Source organism: Chelonia mydas, chromosome 6, assembly GCF_015237465.2.
Source record: "Chelonia mydas isolate rCheMyd1 chromosome 6, rCheMyd1.pri.v2, whole genome shotgun sequence".
Lineage (NCBI taxonomy): Eukaryota > Metazoa > Chordata > Testudines > Cheloniidae > Chelonia > Chelonia mydas.
Genome location: NC_051246.2, coordinates 82,868,834 through 82,895,295, shown reverse-complemented (window position 1 = coordinate 82,895,295; position 26,462 = coordinate 82,868,834). Strand labels below are relative to the sequence as shown.

At 42.2% G+C, this 26,462-nt stretch overlaps 1 protein-coding gene across 8 annotated transcripts in view; it reads left to right on the top strand.

The window, feature by feature from the left end:
• PRKD1 (protein kinase D1) overlaps positions 1-26,462 on the top strand; it is a 285,840-nt gene that overhangs the window by 255,110 nt on the left and 4,268 nt on the right. For 6 of the 8 annotated variants that reach the window (XM_043548865.1, XM_043548866.1, XM_007069349.4 and 3 more), the window contains 6 exons: positions 1,204-1,256; positions 3,112-3,184; positions 4,965-5,071; positions 6,350-6,511; positions 7,609-7,707; positions 9,791-10,058. In XM_043548865.1, coding sequence (XP_043404800.1) covers positions 1,204-1,256; positions 3,112-3,184; positions 4,965-5,071; positions 6,350-6,511; positions 7,609-7,707; positions 9,791-10,058 — 762 coding nt within the window. Of the gene's footprint in view, positions 1-1,203; positions 1,257-3,111; positions 3,185-4,964; positions 5,072-6,349; positions 6,512-7,608; positions 7,708-9,790; positions 10,059-11,682; positions 11,820-26,462 lie in introns of all 8 variants that reach the window. The other 2 variants (XR_006291603.1, XR_006291602.1) reach the window with 1 other exon arrangement.

Sequence of the window (26,462 nt, the reverse complement as noted above, 5' to 3'; positions counted from 1 at the left end):
CTCAGTTATACACACCTTTGTCACTCCCCATCATTATTATATTAATGCGGTATCCTTGGCATAAAACCTTCAGCCCTTAGGAAACTCAGGCTCGTACAAAACACTGCAGCGCATTTCCTCAGCAACACCAGCTACAGTAATCACATCAGATCTGTCCTCTGCTCTCTTCACTGGCTTCCCATACATTTTAGGGTTAAGTTCAAGGTCTCAGTCCTTGTTTTCAAGGTGTTCAATGGCCTGGGCTCAGCATATCTAAAAGATTGCCTAAAGTCTGGGATGAAGATGTTGCTCACAACTCCACTCCTTAGGCATAATGGAACTTTCTGTCATAAGGGTAAATAAAGCTCAACTGCTCAGGAGACATTGCTTTCTCAAGGGCTGGTCCAAGACTGTGGAATGAACTCCTACAACAACTAAAGACTGTCACAGTCCACACCACCTTCCACTCAAGGTGTGAGGTTCTTTGACCTGCCCTCTCGAATGTAAACACAGAGCACAATGTACGTTTTGAACCCTGTCTCACAAAAATAAAACACCACAAAACTAAAGCATTCCACTGCACACTGCAGAGGCTGAGAGAGAGAATGAGCCACATATGACCGAGATTAGTCATGTTGCTTAATAGACTATTGGGAGGTGCTCAGATACTATTGTGGTAAGCGTGTTATAAGAACCAATATAGAATAAAATAGGGCTCTTTGTCTTCAGGTGGTTGGGATCTAAACTTTAGAAACGGAAAACTCAACCTCAAGCCACTCAAGACAATATATAGGCTTTGTCTGACTGTCCTCTCTTGAAGGTCTGGAAAGCACCATGGGTAATAAGGGTAACACCATAAACCAATAATAAATAGTAATAATTTGCCCCACATGCAATGACATTTACATACTGAAATATTATATTTGAAGGGTGTAAATTCCAAGGATAGAATGGAATTGTTTAAAGTGATGAAGAGGTGATAAGCAGTAGTAGTAGCATGAAATTGTTCAAAGAAAGATTTAAATAATGAAATTTTCTCAGACTCTGGAATCACATCCAAAAGGAAGTGGAAGCCAAATTGCTCAGATCGTGTAAATGTGGACTATATACAGTCTTTGTGGATTGTCAGCAGGTATTAATGTAATGTAATAAGAAGAGACGTCTAGTAGATGTTAATACTAAAAGCACAACTATCTAGAGTATTTATTTCCCTTTTTTCCCCAGGGGATATCTCCATCAGTATTTCGGTATCAAACTGCCAGATTCAAGAAAATGTGGTGAGTGTTCTCTGAATGCTTGTGCTAGACCCCTATGATAACGCTTGTGAAGAAACTGATCTGTTTTGGTAAGAAGAGTATTTGAAAGAATTGCTCATCAGCTATTTTTCACTTGGTGATATTTTGCAGAAATACAATTAGGTCTTAAGGAAATCTCCCGTGCAGTACTCTTTCCTTCAGACAGAAGAATTACATTTTGGTAGCTTAGTTAACTCTTGTTGCAGTATGCTGATTATTAAAGGCAAACCAGGTAAAATTGGCCTGCATAGGTGGTGTTTGTAGAAGCACTGCAAAATATACACCTAAGAGCATAGTCTCAAATCTTAGTGTAACAAGGCCTTCGCTTGCCCTCGCACAAATCAGTCAAAGATCTCCTCCACATGCAATCACCAGTGCTTCTTTTATTAAGTGTCAGCTCCCACCACCTTCTATTACAGACAGTTGTAAACCAGCAACCTGGGGGACAGCTAGCTTCTCCAGGCAGCAGAGATACACAGCCTGTGGCTCCTCCCTTTCCTTTGACTTCCCTCCTGCCAGCTTTATATAGCCCCCTGGCTAATAAGGCCTGCAGTTGCTCCTCTTTCACCAATTAGGTGTGGCATACTCAGCCAGCCCCAATTAATCCTTCTTAATTGGAGCTGGGTTAACAGAGGCCTGGCTCAGGGCCTTCTGACCAGCACCCTGTTGTATTTAGTAAATATACATTTTCCTGTTGCCAAAGAAAGAGTAGGCATTCTGCACTGCACATCTTCCCAAGAATGGAGCTGTACCAGGGTCTGGATCTGTGGCTCATGGGTGCACATCTCAGTGCACCGGTTACAGCCATTGATCCCTTTAAAACTGGGAACTGTAGTCAACAGGGCACATGACGAGGAACAACTATGTGATCTGCAGGCTTCCTGACTCTAAGGGTATAACGTAGACATACTCGAGCTAGATTTAGTAAAGTTGCAGCAGCACAGGCTAAACAAGCTTGCCTGGAACTCTGGGTATTTACTTGGGGAGTAGCCACACTGAAGTCTGTAGTACTGTGGCTTCACTGCTCTGGTACCCAAGTTACCAGATTAAAGCTAGCTCAGGTATGTCTATACTTCATGATTGCAGTGTAGACATATGTTTAGGCAGGGGTCACAGACCAGAGAGACCCAAGATCATGGAGGCCCTACTGTAGATCTCTCCATTTTAGCCGGGAAAGGGCTACTTCCCTCTGTCCAGCTGCAGAAAACATAAACGCGCTCTGTTAAAAGAGTTTTATATCATTTTGAACCTTTCTTCATCTTCTGTTTATTAAATAACGGTCCTGAAGATAGGGATGTGGAACTAAACTTGAGCATTTGCACTTTATTTGGTCTGCCCCAGATGGTGAATCTGCCAACTGTCTTACTCTACCCTGCAATTAGGCACCAGGAATTGATAGAGGGAGTTCACTGAATACCCTAATATCAAGGGAAGCTCTTTTCTTTCTGCACATCTCTCAGCTGGGGAAGAAGTTTAAAGAATCTGAAGCCCAAAGTTATTAGGTTTTCTCAGACTCACAACTTGTTGACACTATTCTCTCTGGCTGTGGGCTTGGAAAAAGTAAAAAAGGAGCCTCTAAATTCTGCACCTCTACCCACTCATAAAAACTGAGGGGCCAATATTGTCTAGTTTACGGTTACTGCACTCCCTGCTGCCATCACAGTTAGTTGTTTGCTTTAGAAAATCCATCTGGATGCCCCAAGACTCTCCATTATTCTAACGTGTCATTAAAATGTGATATTCTAAAAATATGGTAGTTCCCATTTGAAAAATATTTCAAAAGAAGACTTTATTTTCATATCTCAGTGCTTAATATGCATTATATTCATACCAACAGGATATTAGTACAGTATACCAAATCTTCCCAGATGAAGTGCTGGGATCGGGACAATTTGGAATTGTTTATGGAGGTAGGACCAATTGTTTAATATGTTTTTGATATAAAAAAACAAGTCTCGATGCCAGGTAACATTTCCTAAACATTCAGGATATTTGGATTTTTAAATGAATCTGTAACATTCAGGAAAGTAGCTGTCTGTTTAATATGTTTCATACTAAGAAACTAAACATATTTTATTTAGCTTTATTTGACAATGTTACTTTATTTTGATTCTGCTTGTAATTGGCAGCTTCATTTCTTTACCCAGGACAGATATTACGCACAAATTCTCCATAAGGCTTAGTGAACACAGTAAACCTGAAGTTCATAGACACAAGTCTCTTGAATGAGATGGAACACAAAAAAAAATCATGCCTTTTTCGAAAGAGAAATACTATTTTTTTAAAAGTCACATATCTCATGAATGACTCTTCTGATCCACTTCAACTTTGGGGGAAAAAATCCTCTGGCAAGAGACAAAACATGCCGAATTTTAGATGGAAAGTACTGTTTTTTATGTAAAATCAGAATGTGTTCACTCAAATTCCCTGTTTTTATTCAGTCATATCTGCTGACCTTAATGACAAATGTAAGTTTTTATTGTGTTTTACTTTTGTCAGCACTGCAGAGCGAATGTAGCTAGAGGAGAGTAAATAGGATTCTTTTCTGGCTTGCAAATCATGAACAGAATTTGTTCACTGAATTTGAATTGCAGAATCTTTTTCTGGCAATAGTGTATAAGCCAGAAAGAACATAGCTTGACTTTAAGATTCTGACTTGAGTTCACAGGGCTGTCAGAGGGGGAAAATAACCTTTTTGCTTGTAAAATGTGAATGCTTCATACTGTGTCATTGCTATTTTTACAAAATCCTTTCATTAGACTATAACAATTAAATAAGGAGCTGCTACTGCAACTCCATAGTATGGGAAATTATTTTCATTTAAACTAATATCAGAAGGGTGGGGAAATAATTGTTTTTGTCAAGCAAGAAGAAAATAGAAACACTGTGTCACAAACATATTACAGTATGACTTTTCCTCTGGAAAACAGACATTAAGACATAATCGGAAAGTTGGTTCTAGTAATGGCCTGAATGTCATGTCGACGGAGAGAAAGAAAAGGGAGTTTTTAGTATAGGGCAACTTAATCGTAAATGCGGTGATATATATTCATGCTTAGGAACGGAGCTGGATCAATCTCATAAAATTGTATTTCCTGTTTATCTTTCAGACTTTATCAAAAAATTACCTCATTTGGATTTAGCACTGTGAGAAATAAACAATGTGCACATTAGCTAATTTGGAACGATTTTCAATGAAGTGTGTTCATATTTTTGAGATAATAAGATTCTATTTGTGAATCACATGTAAAATACTCAGGAGTTAATCCTGCAAGGTGATGATCCATTAAAGCATTTAAGCATGTGAGTAGTTTCAGTGGGACTACTCAGATGCTTTGCTGGGTTGGGGTCATAGTGTTCAGAATCTTGCAACTTTGAGCCCGTAGTCTGAAAATCATATGGTTGAATTATTAAGGTTCTTTTCTTTTTTCTTGAGTATAGCCCAAATTAATATCGTGTTTGAGCAGCTTTGTCAAATGATGATTTATTTAACATAAGAAATGCTCATTTGCTTAAAAAAAAAAAACAAAAGAAAACCTCTAATGCCTTATACAATTCTACTCATTGCAAGCCTTCTCTTGAAAATGCTTGATTTTTGCCCTTATAAAATACCGTGAAGATGAGATCTAAAAAATCAAATGCTTATCATCTCTAATCATGCTAATTGGTGTATTTTTTAATAATGTGCAGGAAAACATCGCAAAACAGGAAGAGATGTTGCAATTAAAATCATTGACAAACTAAGATTTCCAACTAAACAAGAAAGCCAACTTCGTAATGAGGTTGCAATTTTACAGGTATTTTTTTTATTTTATTACCATTTATTTACTGTTTTAACTTCACTTATCGTGATGTAAAATTCATGATCCAATCTGGGTGATAGCTAATTTCATTTGAATGGTGTAGTGAAGTCCTGGATAAAGATTTTAAATGTGTTAAGTGATGCTTCTTTTTGAGAAAGATTTGAAAACAACTGCTTTAAATAATTCTTCTTCCCAAAATATTATTGGCTTGGCTAATCAGCATCCATATAAAGAGCACAGAAAAAATTTACTGGTATATAATTAAATGCTGCAGATGTTTATTATTGTGAGCTGACCAGTCAATGTGCTTTTTATTGATAAGTAGTAACTGTACCTCTGTCATTTGATCCCAATAGATAAATGTCTGCACTTGGAATCGTAAAGTCGTGTGTTTTTTCTGGCTCACAGAACACCATCAGTAAAAGCTTCACAACTCCCAGGCACAGAGCTAGCTTTTGGATTATTTGGTTTTGTTTTTAGTTTTACCCTTCTGCACTGGAGGTCTCCTCCCCATAGGACAGATTGAGCTGTTGCAGCATTGGTCTTCTGCACATTGTATGCCCTAGAATACACTATACGTTTTCTTTTAAACAGGCCCTTCTAAATTACCATTCAAAATCTTAAAAACTTTTTCACAGAAATACTGTCTTATCTGTTGGTTCACTGCATAGAGCAATGGGTTTTAAAATTATACCACAGTTGGTTTTAAAATAATATGAAATGGGCTTAGAGACCATACGTTCTGATAGGCTACCATAGAAACTAATATGTGCGTGATGGGGCATTAATTAAAAGCTAATTACCATTTTATGGTCATAAAATGTGAGTTGAAAGTTTGCACATATGTGTGAGAAAAAATTGTAGATCTTGAAATTATGCCTAAAATGTTCAACTCTCTATTTTTAATAAAATGGTGCAATCTGTATGGAACTCAAAGATATTTTACTTGTAACCCTTATGATACTAAATATTAGGAAAAAAAATTTGTAATTTTGAAGCCTCATGCACACTGGGAAAAATACCATGTTTGCTGAACTGGTTTTAAATTTGCCCTTGCTGATGTTGCTACTAATGCTACCTCACCAAGAAAACAGTCTCTACAACTTTTATGCTTGGCCCATACTTACCAGACAAAACTGTTTAAACCATTTGAGCCTGGACTGGTGGCCAGGGTATATGGGACCTGAAGTCTGAACAGCTATATAGAAATAGAGCTCACTACAGTACTGGGAAAAACTCATTTGATTCAATTGCTATATTTATCTTTAACAGAACCTTCATCATCCTGGAGTAGTAAATCTGGAGTGTATGTTTGAGACACCGGAAAGAGTGTTCGTTGTTATGGAAAAGCTTCATGGAGACATGTTGGAGATGATCTTGTCCAGTGAAAAAGGCAGATTGCCAGAACGAATAACAAAGTTTTTAATTACCCAGGTAAGAACCTAATTATAGAGCCAGAAAGGTATTTAACATCAAGTGTTATAATTATTTGCTACATTTTCCGTTGTCATAATTTACACCAGTAATTTTTTTAAACCTGGTATTATATTATTAAGGCCTGTGCTGATACCTTCATATGCCCTGCCTATCATCCCCACAGGGCCCGATCCAGTAGGCATGCTCTCAGTATGCCTAATATCCACACAAGGCAGTTAGGGTGGGGGGAGATTTGAATAGAGGTTCCCTGCCACTCAGGTGAACATTCTAACCACTGGACTACGGTATATTGTGATACAGGGCTCTCTGCCTCTCTTGTTGAAGCTGTTCCGCTGTAATTAAATATTAATTGAGTCAGAGACAGAATGAGAAGGACTCTCTTTACTGCAGTTATTAGGGCACTCACCTGTTCAAATCTCTTGTACTCAACAGACAGAGAGGGGAATTGAACTAGTGTCTCCCATGTACCAGCTGAGCACCCTAACCACTGGGCTAAAGGCATGCTTACCACTGTAATGCCTAAGTCCCTCTGTGGATCCAGGTGTGCCTCCCTATCTTCTTTCCACAAGCTATAATTCTCTTCCCCCCCCCCCGCCCCCCAAAAGGCTCCTATGCTGTGAAAACTTTGAATGCACATTTTGAAAAGTATAAAATGTAGAACTTGAACAGCAGAGCTTTGCAAGCAAAACCATGAACCATTTTTGGAGTCCCAAAATTTCACAGGGGGGAAAGTAGGACTCCAGAACTGAAGGAAAGGAATTTTGTGAAAATTTGTGAATTGTGTGTTCATTTAGAATGTAAACTGTTTGGAACAAGAAGCTATCTTATTTCATGTCGTAAAGCATTTAGAACACTTTCAGGCACTCTATAAATAATAGCCAGTGATGATGATAGAATTTTTTAGCAATTCCATTTTTTGAAAGTTTAGTAAAATTTATATTTCTATTTGATTGTGTATTTCTCTAAGAAACACTGAAGTGTAACCAATGATCCTCTGTTTATTGTAATTGCTGTCAGAATCCTATTGAAATTAAAAATAAATAGAGAGAATGAAATTCTAAACTGAATGTTAATGATTATGTATTTCTTCATAGATCCTTGTTGCCTTGAGGCATCTTCACTTTAAAAATATTGTTCATTGTGATCTCAAGCCAGAAAATGTACTGCTAGCATCAGCCGATCCTTTCCCACAGGCAAGTAGAACATACTCTCTCTATATAAACATCAATGTATATTAAGAAGCCCCAATGTTAGATCATATTAGCTATGGTTAGGGCTCCGTGTTTGTCATGGAGGTCGCAGAAGTCACTGATTCCATGACTTTCCATGACTTCTGCAGGAGCCAGTGTGGCTGACCCTAGAGCCACCCAAGCAGCTGGCTCTGGTGCCAGCTGCTCAGGTGGCCCCAGGGACAGCCACAGTTGGAGCGGCTCTGCAGCCAGCTGCTCCGACGGCCGCACAGCCACCTGCACCGTCCGCTGCTGGAGTGGCCCCAGTCCCAGCCGCACTGACCACTGCTCAGGCATACCCAGGCAGCTAGCTCTGGGGACCACCTGAGCAGCAGCTGGTGTGGCTGGCCCCAGGGACTGCCTGAGCTGCAGTCCCCAGGTGACCAGTGTAGCCTCTGCAAGCAGCCTCCGGCGGCGGTTCCCGAACGGCCAGTGCAGCTGCTGCCAGTGGCCCCTGGCAGGAGTGCCTGGGTGGCCGGTGCAGCAGCTGCCAACAGCCCCTGGCAGCTGGTGCCATGGCTGGCCCTGCCCCCCCAAATACATCCATCCCCCCAGGGCGACTGTCCCCCAGCACCAGCTCGCCAGACACCCCCACCCTCACCAGCAACAACCCCCTGTCTTTTCCCCCAGAAGCAGCTCCTCCAGATGTCGCCCCTCCCCCAGCAGCAGCCCCGGTGCCCCCCAGCAGCAAGCCCCTTAAGATTTGGTAATGGGTGTTTTTAGTAAAAGTCATGGACAGGTCATAACCCATGAATTTTTATGTATTGCCCTTGACCTGTCCATGACTTTTACTAAAAATACCCATTACTAAATCGTTGCTTTAGCTATGGTTATTTGTATGGACCAGGATTTTCAAAAGTGACCGGTGATTTTGGGTGCATCTGTTGATGGGTACCCAACTAGATACATCCAAAATCACAAGTTACTTATGAAAATCTTGGGCCTTAGGGTTTTTTTTTGTTTTGTTTTTTTGCAATAATATTTGACCTGATTTTCAAAAAATCAGCCATGTCACTTTGTGTGCAGAAACTTGCAAACAACTGGATATCTAATTTGTACAATATTAGAATGCAATTCAGGTGTTTTACACATGCAAATGGATAGTTTTGGCCAAGCTGATTGGTCATTTGCACACACAGCCACAATAATCACACACCTATCTGTCTGAAAATTAGGTCCATGATTGTGAAGAACGTGGGAAATATCTGTATTAATTTCATGAACTTTTTATATAGAGAGAGACATCTGTGGGTCTGGTGGTCATAGCAATTCAGGATAAAGGGTATCTAAGGGTCAAATCAGTCTTAGTTAGCTTTAGTTGGCAGGAAACAAAGTAAATGGCTGTAGATATCCCCAGTTGCTGGTACTGAAATGGATAGTGGAGGTTATAATTCCTTTGAAGTTTGCTTACAGTAATGTGGCATTGGGAATCTGACTGGGCCCCTGGGGTGTGATCCCATTTTGAAAACCCAGGGACTTTCAGATGGGAACTCTTAAACAAGGAGCTTGAGAGTGATTAAAAGCTGAGCCTCTGAAGAGACAGGGAGACATGGGTCTTCAGAAGAGCAGACTGTAGCTTGGTCCTCAGGAGAGCAGGGAAATACCAAGACTATATCTGGCCTATCTAACTGAAGGAAATGTTAGGCTTAGCATTTACGTATTTAGGCTTTTGTTGTTTTAATCCTTTTCTCTCTCCTTGTTATGTTCCTATGGATAAATAAATACTTTTTTGGGTTTTTTTTTTGAACAACCTATCTGGTGTCACTGCATGTACCAACTGGTCACAGTTCCTTGAACCTGCTGAGGAAAGCACAGATGAGAAACTGTTGATCAAGGCTAACAGTGGGTTGAATTGTGTGATTCCGCTCTGAGAGAAGTGCATGAATAGGCCTGCTACTTGAAAGAGGTGCCTATGGAGAGACAGGACAAAGACCGCTCACCCCTGAGCTCCAGCAATGAATTACAAAAGAATCTGAAGTAGGCAGAGAGTAAAACAAAATTAAAATGTTATTTCTGTTGATTTTACTATAACACTTTGTTCAAACAGGTAAAACTTTGTGACTTTGGCTTTGCCCGAATCATTGGAGAGAAGTCATTCAGGCGCTCAGTAGTGGGCACACCAGCCTACCTTGCTCCAGAAGTGCTGAGAAACAAAGGCTATAATAGGTCTTTGGATATGTGGTCTGTGGGTGTCATTATTTATGTGAGCCTTAGTGGTACATTTCCATTCAATGAAGATGAAGACATTCATGACCAAATCCAGAATGCTGCTTTCATGTACCCACCAAATCCCTGGAAGGAAATCTCTCATGAAGGTAACATCCCGTTTTTGATTCTAGAATCTGCATGCCTATACAGTATAACTATAGTGCCTTATATTGGGTTTATCTCCATTTGACAAGTGACAAAAAGAGATTAAAATTACAAATCAAATCAAGTATCATTCAGACATTTTAAAACATCACTCCTGTTAGGCCTTCTGCTGTGAGGAACATTGTTAAATTACAATGAACTTTTGTGTTCTCAGTGCAGAGCTTTTTGTTATGGAAATAATAGTGTGATGCAATGAGAATTTTTCTTGAGTCTCCACAGGATTCAATTTTCTGTACCTCCTGCACTGTCTGCCCTGTGGTGAAATAGTGTGGGGGGGGGGATGAGGGGTGGGGGCGGTGCAGTGTTAGACAAAGGCTGGGCAAGAGGGCCTTGAGTTAGGGGCACAGTTATGTGCATGTTCCTTAATTCTTCAGGCACTATAAGGATTAAAAGAGCACGCTGAGCTATATGTTGTATTGGAGAAACTGGAGCGACTTCTGACCCTTGGACACCCTAAGTTCAGGCAGGAAGGACGTTTTAGAGATGCTGGGTGTGTGAGCAGCAAGTTGGAGTGCATTCCTTTCTTGCCTTATCTGTTGCTCTCACTGCTCATAGTTCCTCCAAGTAGGGTTGCCACCTCTGAAGTACAAAAAACCAGAACATCCATCATGGAGCCTTTCCTGTGTGGTCTCTGCTTTCTCAATAAGTCAGGCTCCTTCTCCCTCTATTGGCCTGGCCAAGCCCGGTTCCTAAGTTGGAGGTGTTGTGGTTATGCTGTGGGAATGGTCAGAGTCGAGATAGCCAGCAGCTGCCACCTGGATAGGGGAGCAGGATTGTGCAGCCAGGCCAAGGCATTGGGGCAAGGGGAGGCAACCGTATTTGCGTTTCTGTTGGAAGCATGGGCTGTCAGGGCTAGGCACAATGTGACCCTTCCCCTTTCGGATTGAGCTCCTTAACCCTCCCTTCCATGGCTTCAGCTTTGATCAAATTTGTGGTGAATGGTATATTACGCAACTGACAAAAACTGGAATTTTTATTGTCCCAGGAAGACTTACAGATTTCCTGGGACAATCGCCTCAAAAAAAGGATGATCCTGGGAAAAGCTGGATAGGTCGTGACCATACCTCCAGGGTATCATGCCTCTGTAGGCTAAATACTGCTTACTCCCCTAGCTAGAATCAGCTTCTGGGGGCCACATGCCACTGCTACCGAACCATAAATGCAACTGGAGACTGCTCTCGGCTGTTTGTGTGAAACAGTCACTTTCCCTGATTTGAGGTTGCTCTGTCTCCCTGATGCTGCACCTACCTGCCTCTGCACATCCTCCTCTTCCATCCCCACCTATCTCTACAACCCACTTCTCATCTACAGATTGCTTATGTATCATGCCACCCCCTCTGTAAGTGAGGTAAAGGGGAAATTAAACAATTACAGAGCAGAGGGAGTCACAAACAGATCGGTTTTCAGAAGCAGAACATGAAAACAGCACCACAGGAGAGACTGTGGAGGGAAAGGCTTAGCAAGTAGAAGTGTGGCACTGGGAACTAGAGCACTAGTAAATGGTATCAAAGACTGCTGTTAAATATAAAAGAATCAATATGGATAACTGACCTTGGATGTCTCTAGGGAGATCATCAACCAAGACTAGTGAAGTCTCTGAACCAGGCCTAACCAAACAGGGCTGACTGAAACTAGCTGCCTTCAGATGATGGCTGCATGACTTCGCCACAGAGTGTTTGTGTGTAATGGATTTCCTCAGCCAAGTTGAGTTTCCATTTTTAAACATTAGTTGTTCTATCTTATTTCTCTCTCAACCCCCACATCCAAAAATATTTCTTTTTCTAAACTTCTTTGATGAATGTTTAAGGAAAACAAAAAAAAAAATCAGTAGAAATAATAGAATCCTAATTTAACTATATATGACAATATATACCAGGGAGAGTTAAAGGAGTAGAATTTAAAATATCCTGGGGAGTGTTCCTCTAGTTGTTAAAACAGAGACTTGGAATCAGGAGTTCTGGCTTTTATTGCTGTCTCTGATTCATTATATGACTTTGGGCAAATTAACTAACTTCTCTGTGCCACCACTGACACATTTAAAACATATATAATAATACCTCCCTCATAGAAGTGCTTTTAGGCCTAATTAATTGTTTATAGAGTGCTTTGAGACTCTTGGATGAAAGGTGCTAGGTAAATGAATGAGTTATGTCTGATATTGTATTTACAGTGGCAGAATAAAGTTTGATAAGATCAACTGAAAAAAGAGTTAAAAATGCTGTAATTCTAGAAAAGTACACACAGAAAACCACCAAAAACCTCCACAACTTTTTATATTATGCATTCTGATGGAATCTGAGTGTTGTGCAGGATGCTTTACCTGGCATTAGAGAGATAAGCAGACGGCAGTCAACACAGAAGAGGCAGCAGGAAATTGTCTCCGACAAGTCCGTACTACAACAGACAGAAGATCAATCTCTACATTCACAGCTGAAGATTCTGTAGAAGCATCTATGGAAAACCCACCTGCTGTGCTGTTATCTCTACCCTTTCCACAGTCACAGCTTTAGTTAGAAGAAAAGGAGGACTTGTGGCACCTTAGAGACGAACAAATTTATTTGAGCATAAGCTTTCGTGAGCTACAGCTCACTTCATCGGATGCATTCAGTGGAAAATACAGTGGGGAGATTTATATACATAGAGAACATGAAACAAAGGGTGTTACCATACACACTGTAACGAGAGTGATCAGAGAATCATAGAATATCAGGGTTGGAAGGGACCTCAGGAGGTCATCTAGTCCAACCCCCTGCTCAAAGCAGGACCAATCCACAACTAAATCATCCCAGCCAGGGCTTTGTCAAGCCTGACCTTAAAAATATCTAAGGAAGGAGATTCCATCACCTCCCTAGGTAACACACTCCAGTGTTTCACCACCCTCCTAGTGAAAAGGTTTTTCCTAATATCCAACCTAAACCTCCCCCACTGCAACTTGAGACCATTACTCCTTGTTCTGTTATCAGCTACCACTGAGAACAGTCTAGATCCATCCTCTTTGGAACCCCCTTTCAGGTAGTAGAAAGCAGCTATCAAATCCCCCCTCATTCTTCTCTTCCGCAGACTAAACAATCCCAGTTCCCTCAGCCTCTCCTCGTAAGTCATGTGTTCCAGTCCCCTAATCATTTTTGTTGCCCTCCACTGGACTCTTTCCAATTTTTCCACATCCTCCTTGTAGTGTGGGGCCCAAAACTGGACACAGTACTCCAGATGAGGCCTCACCAATGTCGAATAGAGGGGAACGATCACGTCCCTCGATCTGCTGGCAATGCCCCTACTTATACATCCCAAAATGCTATTGGCCTTCTTAAGGTCAGCTATTACCAGCAGGAGAGCTGGGGGGGGGGGGGACTTTTGTAGTGATAATCAAGGTGGGCCATTTCCAGAAGTTGATAAGAACGTCTGAGGAACGGGGGGGTGGAGGGGAGGGAATAAACATGGGGAAATAGTTTTACTTTGTGTAATGACACATCCACTCCCCGTCTCTATTCAAGCCTAAGTTAATTGTATCCAGTTTGCAAATTAATTCCAATTCAGCAGTCTCTCGTTGAAGTCTGTTTTTGAAGTTTTTTTGTTGAAGAATTGTCACTTTCAGGTCTCTAATTGAGTGACCAGAGAGATTGAAGTGTTCTCCGACTGGTTTTTGAATGTTATAATTCTTGACGTCTGATTTGTGTCCATTTATTCTTTTACGTAGAGACTGTCCAGTTTGGCCAATGTACATGGCAGAGGGGCATTGCTGACACATGATGGCATATAGCACATTGGTATATGTGCAGGTGAACGAGTCTCTGATAATGTGGCTGATGTGATTAGGCCCTATGATGGTGAACAGATATGTGGACACAGTTGGCAATGAGCTTTGTTGCAAGGATAGGTTCCTGGGTTAGTGGTTCTGTTGTGTGGTGTGTGGTTGCTGGTGAGTATTTGCTTCAGGTTGGGGGGCTGTCTGTAAGCAAGGACTGGCCCGTCTCCCAAGATCTGTGAGAGTGATGGGTCATCCTTCAGGATAGGTTGTAGATCCTTGATGATGCATTGGAGAGGTTTTAGTTGGGAGCTGAAGGTGATGGCTAGGATCTGCAACCTGTCCTGAAGGATGACAATCTCTTTGGTCACTCGATTACAGACCTAAAAGTGGCAATTCTTCAACAAAAAAACTTCAAAAACAGACTCCAACGAAAGACTGCTGAACTGGAATTAACTTGCAAACTGGATACAATTAGGCTTGCATAGAGACTGGCAGTGGATGGGTCATTACACAAAGTAAAACTATTTCCCCATGTTTATTTCTCCCCCCCCCCCCCCCCACTGTTCCTCAGACGTTCTTGTCAACTGCTGGAAATGGCCCACCTTGATTATGACGACAAAAGGTTCCCCCGCTCTCCTGCTGGTAATAGCTCACCTTAAGTGATCACTCTTGTTACAGTATGTATGGTAACACCCTTTGTTTCATGTTCTCTGTGTATATAAATCTCCCCACTGTATTTTCCACTGAATGCATCTGATGAAGTGAGCTTATGCTCAAATAAATTTGTTAGTCTCTATGGTGCCATAAGTACTCCTTTTCTTTTTGCGAATACAGACTAACACGGCTGCTACTCTGAAGCTTTAGTTAGGAGAGTCATCAGATATAATGCTGCAGAATGGAGAGTCTGAGCTTGTCATATATAAAAGGGGGGGCGGGAATCTACCATACATTTTAACAATTAATTCTAAAGATCATTTATTTTAAAAATTGCTTACACATTGTGGTTGTTTTATATATTTACAGTTACTTAATTGTTTGATCAGTTAGCCTGTTCTGGAGATGAACTCAACCAAAATCCCCAGTCATAACAACCTGAATTTGTTGGAATTCAGGCAGGGAATTGGAATCTGAATGCAACTCCAAATTTTGCAAGCTGAATTTTATCTCTAAAATGGACTAAACAAAACTCTCAAATCTAAACACTACCCATTAACTTCAGTATGTTCAAAAAACAATGCATGCTATCCATTTTGGGGGCAATTCTTGTCTTGATTATATTCTCGATACTACAGTGATATGTGAAACATACTATAGCTGGACAAAAAATAAAAACCTGTCTGAGGGGTTTCCGTTATTTTGAAATATTCAGACTCATTTTTAATTTTTTTAAAACTTTCGTTATTTTAATATATTTTATTTTTATTAAAATGTTATGAAAATGGTTGTGACATTGAAAAAGTTAATTACTTTCAACACAAAAAAAAGGAACTTTTTGTGAAGAAATTATTAAAGAACATTTTTTAAAAAATACAAATTTCAGCAGCTCTGAAGGTACCTGATGGAGTTTAGATTAGAAATCTTGGGACTAGGATAAGTGCATGATGTAAGAAAATCATATAGCCTAATGAAGCATGCACTGCCTTCTGACATGGTACACTATATGCCTGTGCACCTGAACAAACACTGCAGAGACAATGAAAACATGCTGGATAAAATGTTTTCTTGGACAAAGGGGGAGAGACCTGAGGGTATATTTACTTTCTTAGGGTATGTCTACAGTGGCCCACTGCCCCCCCTCCCCCCCAAAAAAGGTTGCAGCAGTGCATTTCAGGGCCCAAGTCTACAGACTCATGCTCGCACTGCAGTGCTAAAACTAACCTCGTAGGTGTTCCTGCTTGGACTGAAGTTCTGGCTCTGAAGCCTGGCAGAGGAGGTCGGTTTCAGAGCCTAAGCTCTAGCCTGAGCAGAAATGCCTACACACCTATTTTTAGCACCGGAGAACATTGTGCACAAGCCTGAGACTTACTGTTGCAGGGTTTGTTTATTGTTGTTTGTTTACATTGTAGACATACCCTTAATTGACCCCAAAGAAGATAGTTCTTGTAGTCTATGGTCGGGTGAGAAGCCCTTTTAGGTCATATTAATTTAGGGTCTGAGAGGTTCAAGTTGGAACTAAGTAAGGAGATCATTGAAAATGGCTTCCAGGTCCAATGGAGATCCATAGCTAGAAGAGAATTCTGTGGTATAACCAAGTGCATTCTGTAGCTAGTAAAATTCCCAAGATAAACCTGAATTAAACCTGCACCTTGTCAGATGAAACCTGGAGCAATTCAGAGATCATCTGAGTCTGGCTTGCCAGTAACTGAAGACAGAAGATATAAACAAAAGGTTGCCAGTAGATAGCAAGATGAGATGTTGAATGGCATTATTAAATCTGTTTTTGTACAAGATTACCAAAGAAATTACATCACCACAGTACCCCAGATTACTTCCATTATATGCCAGAATTTAAAGGCATTGAACAGCAGCCAGCTTCCAAAGTGAAGTTAATGTGTGATTTGCCTACATAAATAAATAAATAATGAACCAAACCACCAACTTTGTTTGTGGACACAGGGCACTTTAACATGAAATAATTTGAGTTCACCCACAACAAATTTCAAGAGTAGGCAAACCCTAAGACTAATATATATACTTAGCTTTTTGAAAGATACTTTTCATGAAGACAGGTTATTATTACAATACACAAAATCAGAGGTGGAGAAAATGCAGCCGCTTGGTGGTAAAGCACCTTACGTTAGAATTGTTTACCAAGTTTCTGGAGAGAATTGTTCAGTTTTGGAAGCCCGTTAGAACGTAACAGTTCTTTCATATAATCTACCAGCTTCTTCCCCACCCCAACCTTATGTTACTATGTTTAGTTAACAATTTTATATTCCTAAAGACATAACTTGGGTTACAATTACAGCAGGTTTATAAAACAGCTAATGATACAAAGCAATAAAACTTGTAGATTGGATTTTTTGGTCATTATTGTACTGTGTGCGTTCTTAGGAAATTTTGTAATGTGTACACTTTCAAAAGGATGCTGTAGATATAATTCTGAAGGCTATTTGTTTTCCAAAATGTCAATTTACATTTTATTGAGTAATATGTTAAGGCGGGCAGAACCAGACACAAACATGGCAGTAATAATAATATAGTGTGCTGGAGAGTATTGTGTGGCTTTGTTGGGACTTTCCTTTTCTTCTTTTTGGCTTTAGAAAGTGTCAGTACTTGCTTTTCTTGTTTTAAGTTGTTTTAAACTTTTAACTGATATATGAAAAAGTGACTAGAGCTTTCAAGGGGGCATTTCTGATTTTGAAAATCTCAATACATAAACCAGCATTATATAATAATATCACCTTTCTGTTTTATAGCATTTGTGACCCTTGATTTCAGAGTGCCTTATAGAGGAATATAGGAATATCATTGTCCCCATTTCATAGATGGACTACACACACCCAATATTTGACATCACTCTGTGCAGAATGAATGGAAAAATGTAACCCTTCGGTTACATTTCAGAATGCTGTTGTGGTTACTGATCTAGTCACCAGGGCCAGAAAGCAAGCCAAAGGAGCAGACTGCAAAAATGCTGATAACCGGCTTGTTTGTTCCAAGGAACAATGACTAGAATGGACATGTGATTTACTAAACACTACTTATTGTTCGGACTGTTGTTTGTGTTTAGATTGTCAAATTCAAAGTAAAACAGATGGGGTATTAGACCACAACCAGAGGAAAATCAGAGAAGTAAAAAAGGTCACACTTGCTGCTTTAGTGTCTTTACATTTCTTGCTGTTTTCCCCCCATTATGACTATCTTTTATTACTTGTATTGTGGTGGCGACTAGAGATTTCAGTCAAGGATCAACCCCCCATTGTGTTACACATTGTACAAAAACACTTAACCTAAAGATTATTCCTGACCACAGAGAGTGCTCCCATTGGCATAATTACTCCACTTCAACAAGAGGCGGAAGCAATGTCGGCTTTTTCACACCCCTGAGTGACATCAGTTACATTGACTTAAGCGGTAGGGTAGACAAGCCCTAAGTGTACGATAAGGTGGATTCAACAGACAGGAAGCACAAGTAAACAGCGTGATGATGCTGGTTAGCATGATAAGCAGAGGTTAGAGCACACTACCTGCCTAATCATTGTTGAGTTTTTGTAGGCATGATAGCAGAGGAGAGTTTTAAGTAAGGATTTGAAGGAGGCAATAAGGTGGCTTTGTGGATATTTACAGAGGGCTCCTTCCATGCATTGGAGGGGTAGCATGGTAGAAACCAAGCAAGTGTTTGGAAAAGGGAAAGGAAAAGGGCAATCAAGACTGGCATAATTGGCAAAGTGAAGGCAGGCATCTTCATAGCCCATGAAAGATGAAAGGTAGGGTGAGTATATGCTGTGGAGGTCCTTGAAAGTGAAGGGAAGTAAAGGGAAGTTACACCAACATAACCCCATAGTGTAGATGTAGTCTACACCACAAGAAGGGTGTTTTCTGTCAATAGAGGCAGAAACACCTCCTTTCCAAATTAAATTGGATATGTCAGTGGGAGCTTTTTTCCATCGACAAAACTGAGTCCACACTGGGGGTTAGCTATGTCGGTGGATCTTTCACTCCCTGGCAAAAGTTAGGTTGACATAGCTACGTTGACGTGTGGACCAAGCCTGAGGCAAGGTCTGTAGGTAATGGGACCCATTAAGCGCCATAGCTGGCTAGCACTTAGTCCTGGTCTACACAAAAAGTTAGTTTGACTCAGCTACATTGCTCAGGTGTGTGAAAAATCCAACCCCCCTAAGTAATGTACTTAAGCCAAGGTAACCCCTCACATAGACAGTGTTAGGTTGACAAAAGAATTCTTCGGCCAACCTAGCTACTGCCTCTCAGGGAGGTGGATTACCTACACCAAAAGGAGAGCCCTCCCATCTGTGTAAATTCTTACTGGAGTGATGGTCCCTATTGTATTCCACCAAGGGCTGTGTGCCATGGACCCAGAGCCAGAGCTTTTGAAAGCTGTACTGTTTGATGGTCTGTGCATGTACCTTGTGCCACCTGTGGTTTTGCCTGAGGCAGTAAAGGGGGCAGTGGGCTGCTGGCGTCTCCAGTTCCTTCCTCCTGCTGGATGGAGCGAGTCAGAGCTTTTACTCTCCTATTGTCCTTGTGATACACTTTCCAAAATTTTACAAAAATATCCTTAGTACTGTTTGCAGTTTAGATTTATTATTTTGTTCTGTTTTTTTTGTTTGTTTGAAATTTCCTTTCATACTAGATTTAGCACTGGTGATGCTGCTTTGGCAGTGTTTCCACCAAACTTTCCCCCTCTAGTACCTGGACCTGGATACTAGATTATGCCAAAGATGCTGGGGTTCAAAACCTGTGTTTCCTGCTCTCGCCCAATTTCCATCAGCAACGAGCACCATTGCTGTTTGTACTGCTTGGGGGCAGCCCACTTCGCATCCAGGTGCAGTATCTGACTGTCCTTTCCTATCTGTGCTCAAGAGAACCGGACTCTACACCTCAGGAACCACCTTATGGAGACTGCCATGGGACTGGTCTTGAAGCCTGACCAGGGAACCGCCCCCCGCCCCCGTACATCAGCCTGCACAGGCAAAGAGCGCTCCCCCTACTGCGGGACCTCCATCAGGCTCCTCCGATACCAGTGCTAAGGACCCCATGTTGGGGCCTAGCCATGAACCAAGGAAGCATGTGCATAAGCATGGCAGTGAGTCATCTTCCAAGTCTAAGAAGGATTCAGCACTATCCATGAGTTCTGGCCACAAAGGAGCTACATGTTCCAAGTCTCAGAAGACCAAGAAACGGCCGCACTGGTCACCAGATCCGCCGGCACCAATCACGGATCCTGCGACTCTGCCTACTCCAGTTCTGCCAGCGTCTCAGGAGCTGTTGGTCTCTAGACCGATGCAGTTCCTGGTACTGGCTCCTCCAGTGGAATGGATACCACTGACCTCTGAGAGTGGACCAAGTCATTTAGGAAATCTCTTCAGCTTTTTGTAGCCATTGTGGAGAGGGTCAAAGGGTAAGCCATTTCCACCCAGAGAATCTCCAAGTGGATTTTAGGGTGCATTACATGCTGCTCCCAGTTATTGGGGCAAGCTCCACCTGAAGGGATTCGGGCCCATTCTATGAGAGTGCAAGCATCAACTATAGCTGCACTCCACAACATGCCCCTTGCAGACATATGCAAGTTTGGTACCCACCTTTCCACACACTGCGCTCGAGTGCATGATTCTGTGACGGATACTTCATTTGGAGCAGCAATCTTCAGTTCCACAGTCTCCTCGCACCATCCCGCCCACATAGGTAATTCTTGTTACTCGCCCTTAGTGGAATACAATAGGGACCATCACTCGAAGAAGAAAACGAAGTTGCTTACCTATAACTGGAGGTTATTTGAGATGTGTGGTCCCTATCTGTGTTCCAACACCACCACCCCCTCTATCCCCTCTGCTGCGGATCCAAAAGATCTGTGGTAGAGAAGGAATTGGAGACACTGGTGACCCTCTGCCCCCTTTCTCACAGGGAACATGTGCAGACCACCAAACAGTACTACTTTCAAAAGCTCTGGCTCCAAGCACATGGTATATCTGCATAACCCTCAGTGGAATACAGATAGGGACCACACATCTCGAAGAACCTCCAGTTATGGGTAAGTAACTTCATTTTGTGTCACACTGAAGTGCTGCAGGTGTGCCACTGTAGCATTTCAAGTGTGGACAAGCCCTTATACTGCACTTAGTAGAAGGGAATAACCTGCAGCAGGTAGTAATGTGCTGTGCTGTAAGGAAGTTTGGAGAAGCAGCAATGTAATCATCATAGCACTTTCACCTAGCCTGCTATAAGGAAGCCTCTCCTGGCCAGCAGTCCAGTAGTAGAAGACTTACAGCCATTGTTAGTCTTAACCTTCTATTTTTAATCATTTTTGTATAATATTGTAAAAGTAATTTAACCAGGCTTTCTAGAGCTATTAAAATGTTTGCAATCCATAGTGTTTGAGTCTGATGTCTGATGTTTTTAGAAACTGGTTTAAAAAAACAAATCAGTCTCCAAGTGTATCCTCTCTGATGGACTGCGACCTTGTTGTGATATAGAGGTTTGTGTGGGCTAAAGACCCTCAGAGCTACATCATGCGGAGCTTTCATATTCCTTGTAGGGTCCCCCTTGGCAAGCAGGTCTGAGGTGAGGCTCCTGACTAACCACGGTCCGAACTTCACAAAACCCCAACAATGGATTAGGCGCATCTAGAGGACCTTTAGTACTCTGTGGCTGTGAAGGCAAATAAGGGCTGCAGCAGGAAGGAGGCCCCTGGCTGTCTTGGTTCTCCTTGCCCCTGGGTCAGGGTTTTCCTCCTGTCAAGTCTTGTGTGGTCAATGCCTGCGCACCAGTTTCCCCACGTTAAAGGGCTCACACAAAGCCCTGCAGCGACGGACGAGTGGCGGTGAAGACAGGAGCAGTGATCTCGGGGAGTCTTTAGTCATAAATTTGCATGCAGGGGGCAGCCGTGTGACAGTCGTCTTTTGCTTGGATGAGACAGAAGTGCATTTCGGCAGCAGCAGCTGTGACTGAGCAGGTTTTTTTAGGATTCCCTCTGTGCACTCCAAATAGGAGGGGGATAGAAAAGTTGCCCCAAACAGAGGCTGTCTCACTCTCTTCCAACTGGATGGCCCCGTCCAGTGGGATCACTGAACTCCGTGGCTGAAACAAGAGATAAGACAATGAATTTCGCCACCTGGAATGTCTGCACCCTTATGGACTCTCTGCACAGTGAATGCCTAGAAAGAACAACTGCCATAATTGCCAGAGAACTGGCAAGACTCAAAATTGACATTGCAACTCTTAGTGAGACCTGCTGAACTGATGAGGGCCAATTGAAAGAATGGAAGTGGCTACAGCTTCTTTTGGAAAGGAAAGCCACCTGAAGAGCGACACATTAATAGGATTGGCTTTGCCATCAAAAATACGATCACCAGTCAGCTTTTGGAGCTTCCCATTGGGCTCAATGATTGTCTCATGACAATTCAGCTCAAGCTCAGCAACAACCAATATGCCACAGTCATTGATGCATACGCCCCAACACTTGATGAGGAAGACAACAAGAAGCAGTTGTATAGTGCTCTTGATGCAGTCCTCACAGCCACACCTAAGGCAGACAAACTCATCCTCCTGGGAGATTTCAGTGCCAGAGTTGGATGGGACTCCGAACTCTGGAGTGGCACAACAGGCAAAGAAGGGGTGGGAAATGTAAACCCCAGTGGTATTCTCCTCCTCAGCAAATGTGTGGAGAATGATCTGCTCATCACAAATACTAGAGTAACAAATGTAGGCAGAGTAACAAATTTAAGACCACCTGGAAACATCCTCACTCCAAACACTGGCACCTCCTTAACTATGTTATAATCAGAACTTGAGATTACACTGATGTCCATATAACATGAGCCATGAGAGGTACAGATCACTGGTGGACAGACCATTGGTTAGTAAGATCAATCCTATACCTGCAGTTCCACCACACTGCAAACACCCCAAGACTAAGCGAAAGCAGTACAACAGCAAAGCACTTCCGGACCAAGCCAGCTGCGAGATGTTCCAGCACCATCTGTCTGAGAAACTCTCTAACTTGCCTGATAACATCATTGACACTCAAGAGCACTGGAATCAACTTAAAAATACCATTGACGGTGCATGTGCTGAAACAATAGGATATTCCACTCATCGGCACCAAGACTGGTTTGACTAAAACAACCAGGAAATCCTAGCATTAATTCAACAGAAAAGAACTGCATTCTGTAACTGGCATAATTATTCCTCTAACCAGTGAAAACATGAGGCTTGTCACCTGCTCAAAGACGAAGTCCGAAGGTGGCTACGTGACATCAAAAATAAGTGGTGGCAAGAGAAGGCCTCTGAGATCCAGGGTTTCGTAGACCAGGATGACATTAGAAGCTTCTTTCAAGCAACAAAAGCTATAAATGGGCCAAGCTCCTAAGGCCCAACTCCTTTACGTTCCCAGGATGGCTCTACCCTCCTCAAGGACAATGCAGCAATTAAACAACACTGGAAGGAACACTTTGAGAGCCTACTAAATCGCAGATCCACAGTCTCTGAAGACACCAAGTCTATTTCACAACACTTGGCAAAGGAACACCTTCTTGATCCCCCATCTTTTGAGGAAGTCTGGCGTGCCATCACCCAGACAGAAAAAAATCACAAGACACCAGGCTCATGCGGCATCCCATAAAGCTGGTGGAACAATGCTCCAGCACAAACTTAAACAACTCCTCGACAAAATCTGGACCTGTGAAGAAATTCCACCTAACTTTAAGAATGCCAACATTGTTACAATATTCAAGAAAGGGGACATATCTTTGTGTGGGAACTACAGAGGTATTGCTCTCCTCTCCATCGCAGGGAAGATCCTTGCCCGGATCCTACTAAACTGCCTTCTCCCCCTTGCCAAGGAACTCCTCCTCAAATCACAGTGTGGCTTCAGGCCATCCCGAGGCACAACTGACATGATCTTCATAGCACGACAGATTCAGGAGAAGTGCAGAGAGCAACACCAGGAACTATTCATGGCATTCATCGATATAACCAAGGTCTTTGACTCCATTAATTGTGATGCCCTATGGAAGGTGCTATGTACGTTTGACTGTCCACAGAAATTCATTTCCATCATCAGACTACTCTATGATGGAAAGACTGCCACCATTCCATGCAATGTCTCAGAGACCAAACCATTCATCATTAGCACTGGTGTCAAGCAGGGCTGTGTCATTGCTCCAACACTTTTCTCATTTACCTTGCTGTGATCCTGATTCTCCTCCGAGATCACCTTCCTGATGGAATTGGGATTGAGGATTTGGCCATCCATATGATACTCAATCTCCGACATCGCCAAACAAAATCTCAGATCACAAGAATTGGCATCACTGACCTTCATTATGCAGGTGACTGCGTCATTCTCACACACGCCGACCTGTAAAGTACCCTAAATATTTTTGCAGATGCCTATCACAGCCTGGGTGTCTCTCTCAACATTGGGAAAAACAAGGTACTCTATCCAGCCCTCACCTGCACAAATACTCTTCGTACTCCACAAATCACCATGAGCGGAGAACCCCTGGAAAATGTGGATCATTTTCCATACCTTGGCAGCCACCTCTCCCGAACAGCCAGGCTTGACACAGAAATTGAATATAGGATCCACTGTGCCAGCACATCCTTTGGAAAACTGCTTAAATGAGTCTTCAATTATAGGGATCTGCAAACAGGCACCAAGATCTTGGTTTACAAAGCAGTTTTCATCCCCACCCTTCTGTGGGTCTGAGGCCTGGGTAACCTACAGACAACATCTCAAGCAGCTGGAGTGGTTCCAACAGCACTGCCTCAGGACTCAGGAGGATTCTCAGCTGGGAAGACCAACGCACTAACATCAGCATGATTTAGTTGGGGATTGGTCCTGCTTTGAGCAGGGAGTCGGACTAGATGACCTCCTGAGGTCCCTTCCAACCCTGATATGCTATGATTCTATGATTCATTCTCTCTGCAGCCAACATCAGTAGTATAAAAGTTCAAGTCAAGAAACACCAACTCTGCTGGGCTTGCCACTGTGTACGTATGCCTGGCACTTGCCTCCCAAAGCAAGTACTCTTCTCTCAGTTAAGTCAAGGAAGAAGGGCTCACGGAGGGCAGCGGAAGCGTTACAAAGACATACTGAAAGTACATCTTAAAAAAGGAGGCATCAACCCAACAAACTGGGAGGACTCGGTGAACAACACAACACAACACAGTGGTACCACGCCATCCACCAAGCCACAGCTCACTTTGAGGAGAACAGACATATTCATGAGACAGAGAAGCAACAAAGGAGGAAAGAAAGGGCACAACAGTCCAGCCAACAACTATGTCTCTTCCAAGATTCCACCTGTCACTCCTGTGGGAAAATCTGTAGGGCATGAATTGGGCTCCTCAGCCACTTAAAAATCCACTAATGAACCCCTTTGGCAGACATCATCCTCACATTGAGGGATAGCCAAAGTGTGACTTTGTGAATCTCCAATACTTTAATAATGCAATTCAATCAACACAGATATTAGGTCTGTTTTCAGAATTCTTTCCGTTGTTTGAATTGCCCTTTTTAAAAAACTCATACTGAGGTTGAAAAAAATGCATTATCATCTTTGAGAACTCCTAGGTGAGGTCCCATACAACGGCAGAAGGGCAAACATAGCACCTATCTTTAAAAAGGGGAACAAAGAGGACCCAGGAAATTATAGACCATTAAATCAGTTTGTAAGCACCTAGAAAATAATAAGGTAATAAGTAATAGCCAACATGGTGCCATGCTTCGAGGTTCAATTCAGACCAGTGGGCGGGGGGGGAAGGTGTCACCACTTGCCCTACAACCCTGGGTGCCTTTCAGTGCTTTGCTGCTGTAGCTTTCAGCCTAGGACACTCACAGCCAGCCCACAAGTATTCAGGTCAAACCCTTAGTGTCTGTGTGCTAAACAACTCCTGGTTCAGCAGCTCTGACCCCAGCAGCCTGTCTACAGCCCCACGCTGGCTTTCACCAGGTTTGGTTACAACCAGCAAGGTGACCTCGACACACTCCTAGTACCAAATTTCCATAAAACCATGTGTCCTGAAATGTCCAGCCCTCTCCTGGACAACTCAGGGAAATAAAAAGGTTTGTTACTTCTTTAAAGAGACAAAAGCACATTGCAGCTTATTAACTTAACTGGGGGAAATACATTCTTCCCTTCAAACACATCACTGAGTTTGTTTGTAGTAACAAATGTATGGCAGGAAGGGGCAAACAATTAACAATAGGACATAGGTTAAGTGATCCAACTGAAAGGAATAAAGTGAGAAAGGATTACAAGCAAATAAAAGTGAGGACATGAATCCAAGAGTGTAAAACTTAATCTAGCAAGATACAGGCTTTGTTCTATGTGGTTTTGCTCACCAAATCTTCCTTCTTTCAAGTCATGGCTGACTTTCCCGTAGTCAGGGCCTTTCTGAGAAGTACAAGATGGTGTCTTCCTAGGTGAAAAATCTTTTCCTAAGCACATTTCTCACCTATACTCAGTTCCCAGAGACTTCAACTCCCCAACCCTTGCTTGAAGGACCCACCTTTCTAAGCTTGCAAGAGCCTTGTTCCTTTGTGTCTGTATAGCGATGAATATCAAAGATGGCTTCTGCCCTTGCTTGTATCTTCCAAAGTTCAATTACCTTGTTTCAAGAGGCAGAGTGACCTCATGCTGTTTTTCCCTTCCTGTGGGCTCTCCCCACCCCGTATGTAAATTGGGCGTCCAGTGTTTGATTACACCATGCTAAAATGTACATGGAAGATAGGTAAATAGCTATCATGTTCACTCCTTTCTGGCAGAGACCTGTTTCTCGTTTGGTTTGGAGACAGACAGTACAGCCTTATATCAATGAGTATCCAAAATTCCTTATATAGTGTTAATATATATATTTTACAGTGCTGTTAATCACTAGTGTATTATAAGCTTTCATAAACACCTCATTTGACAAA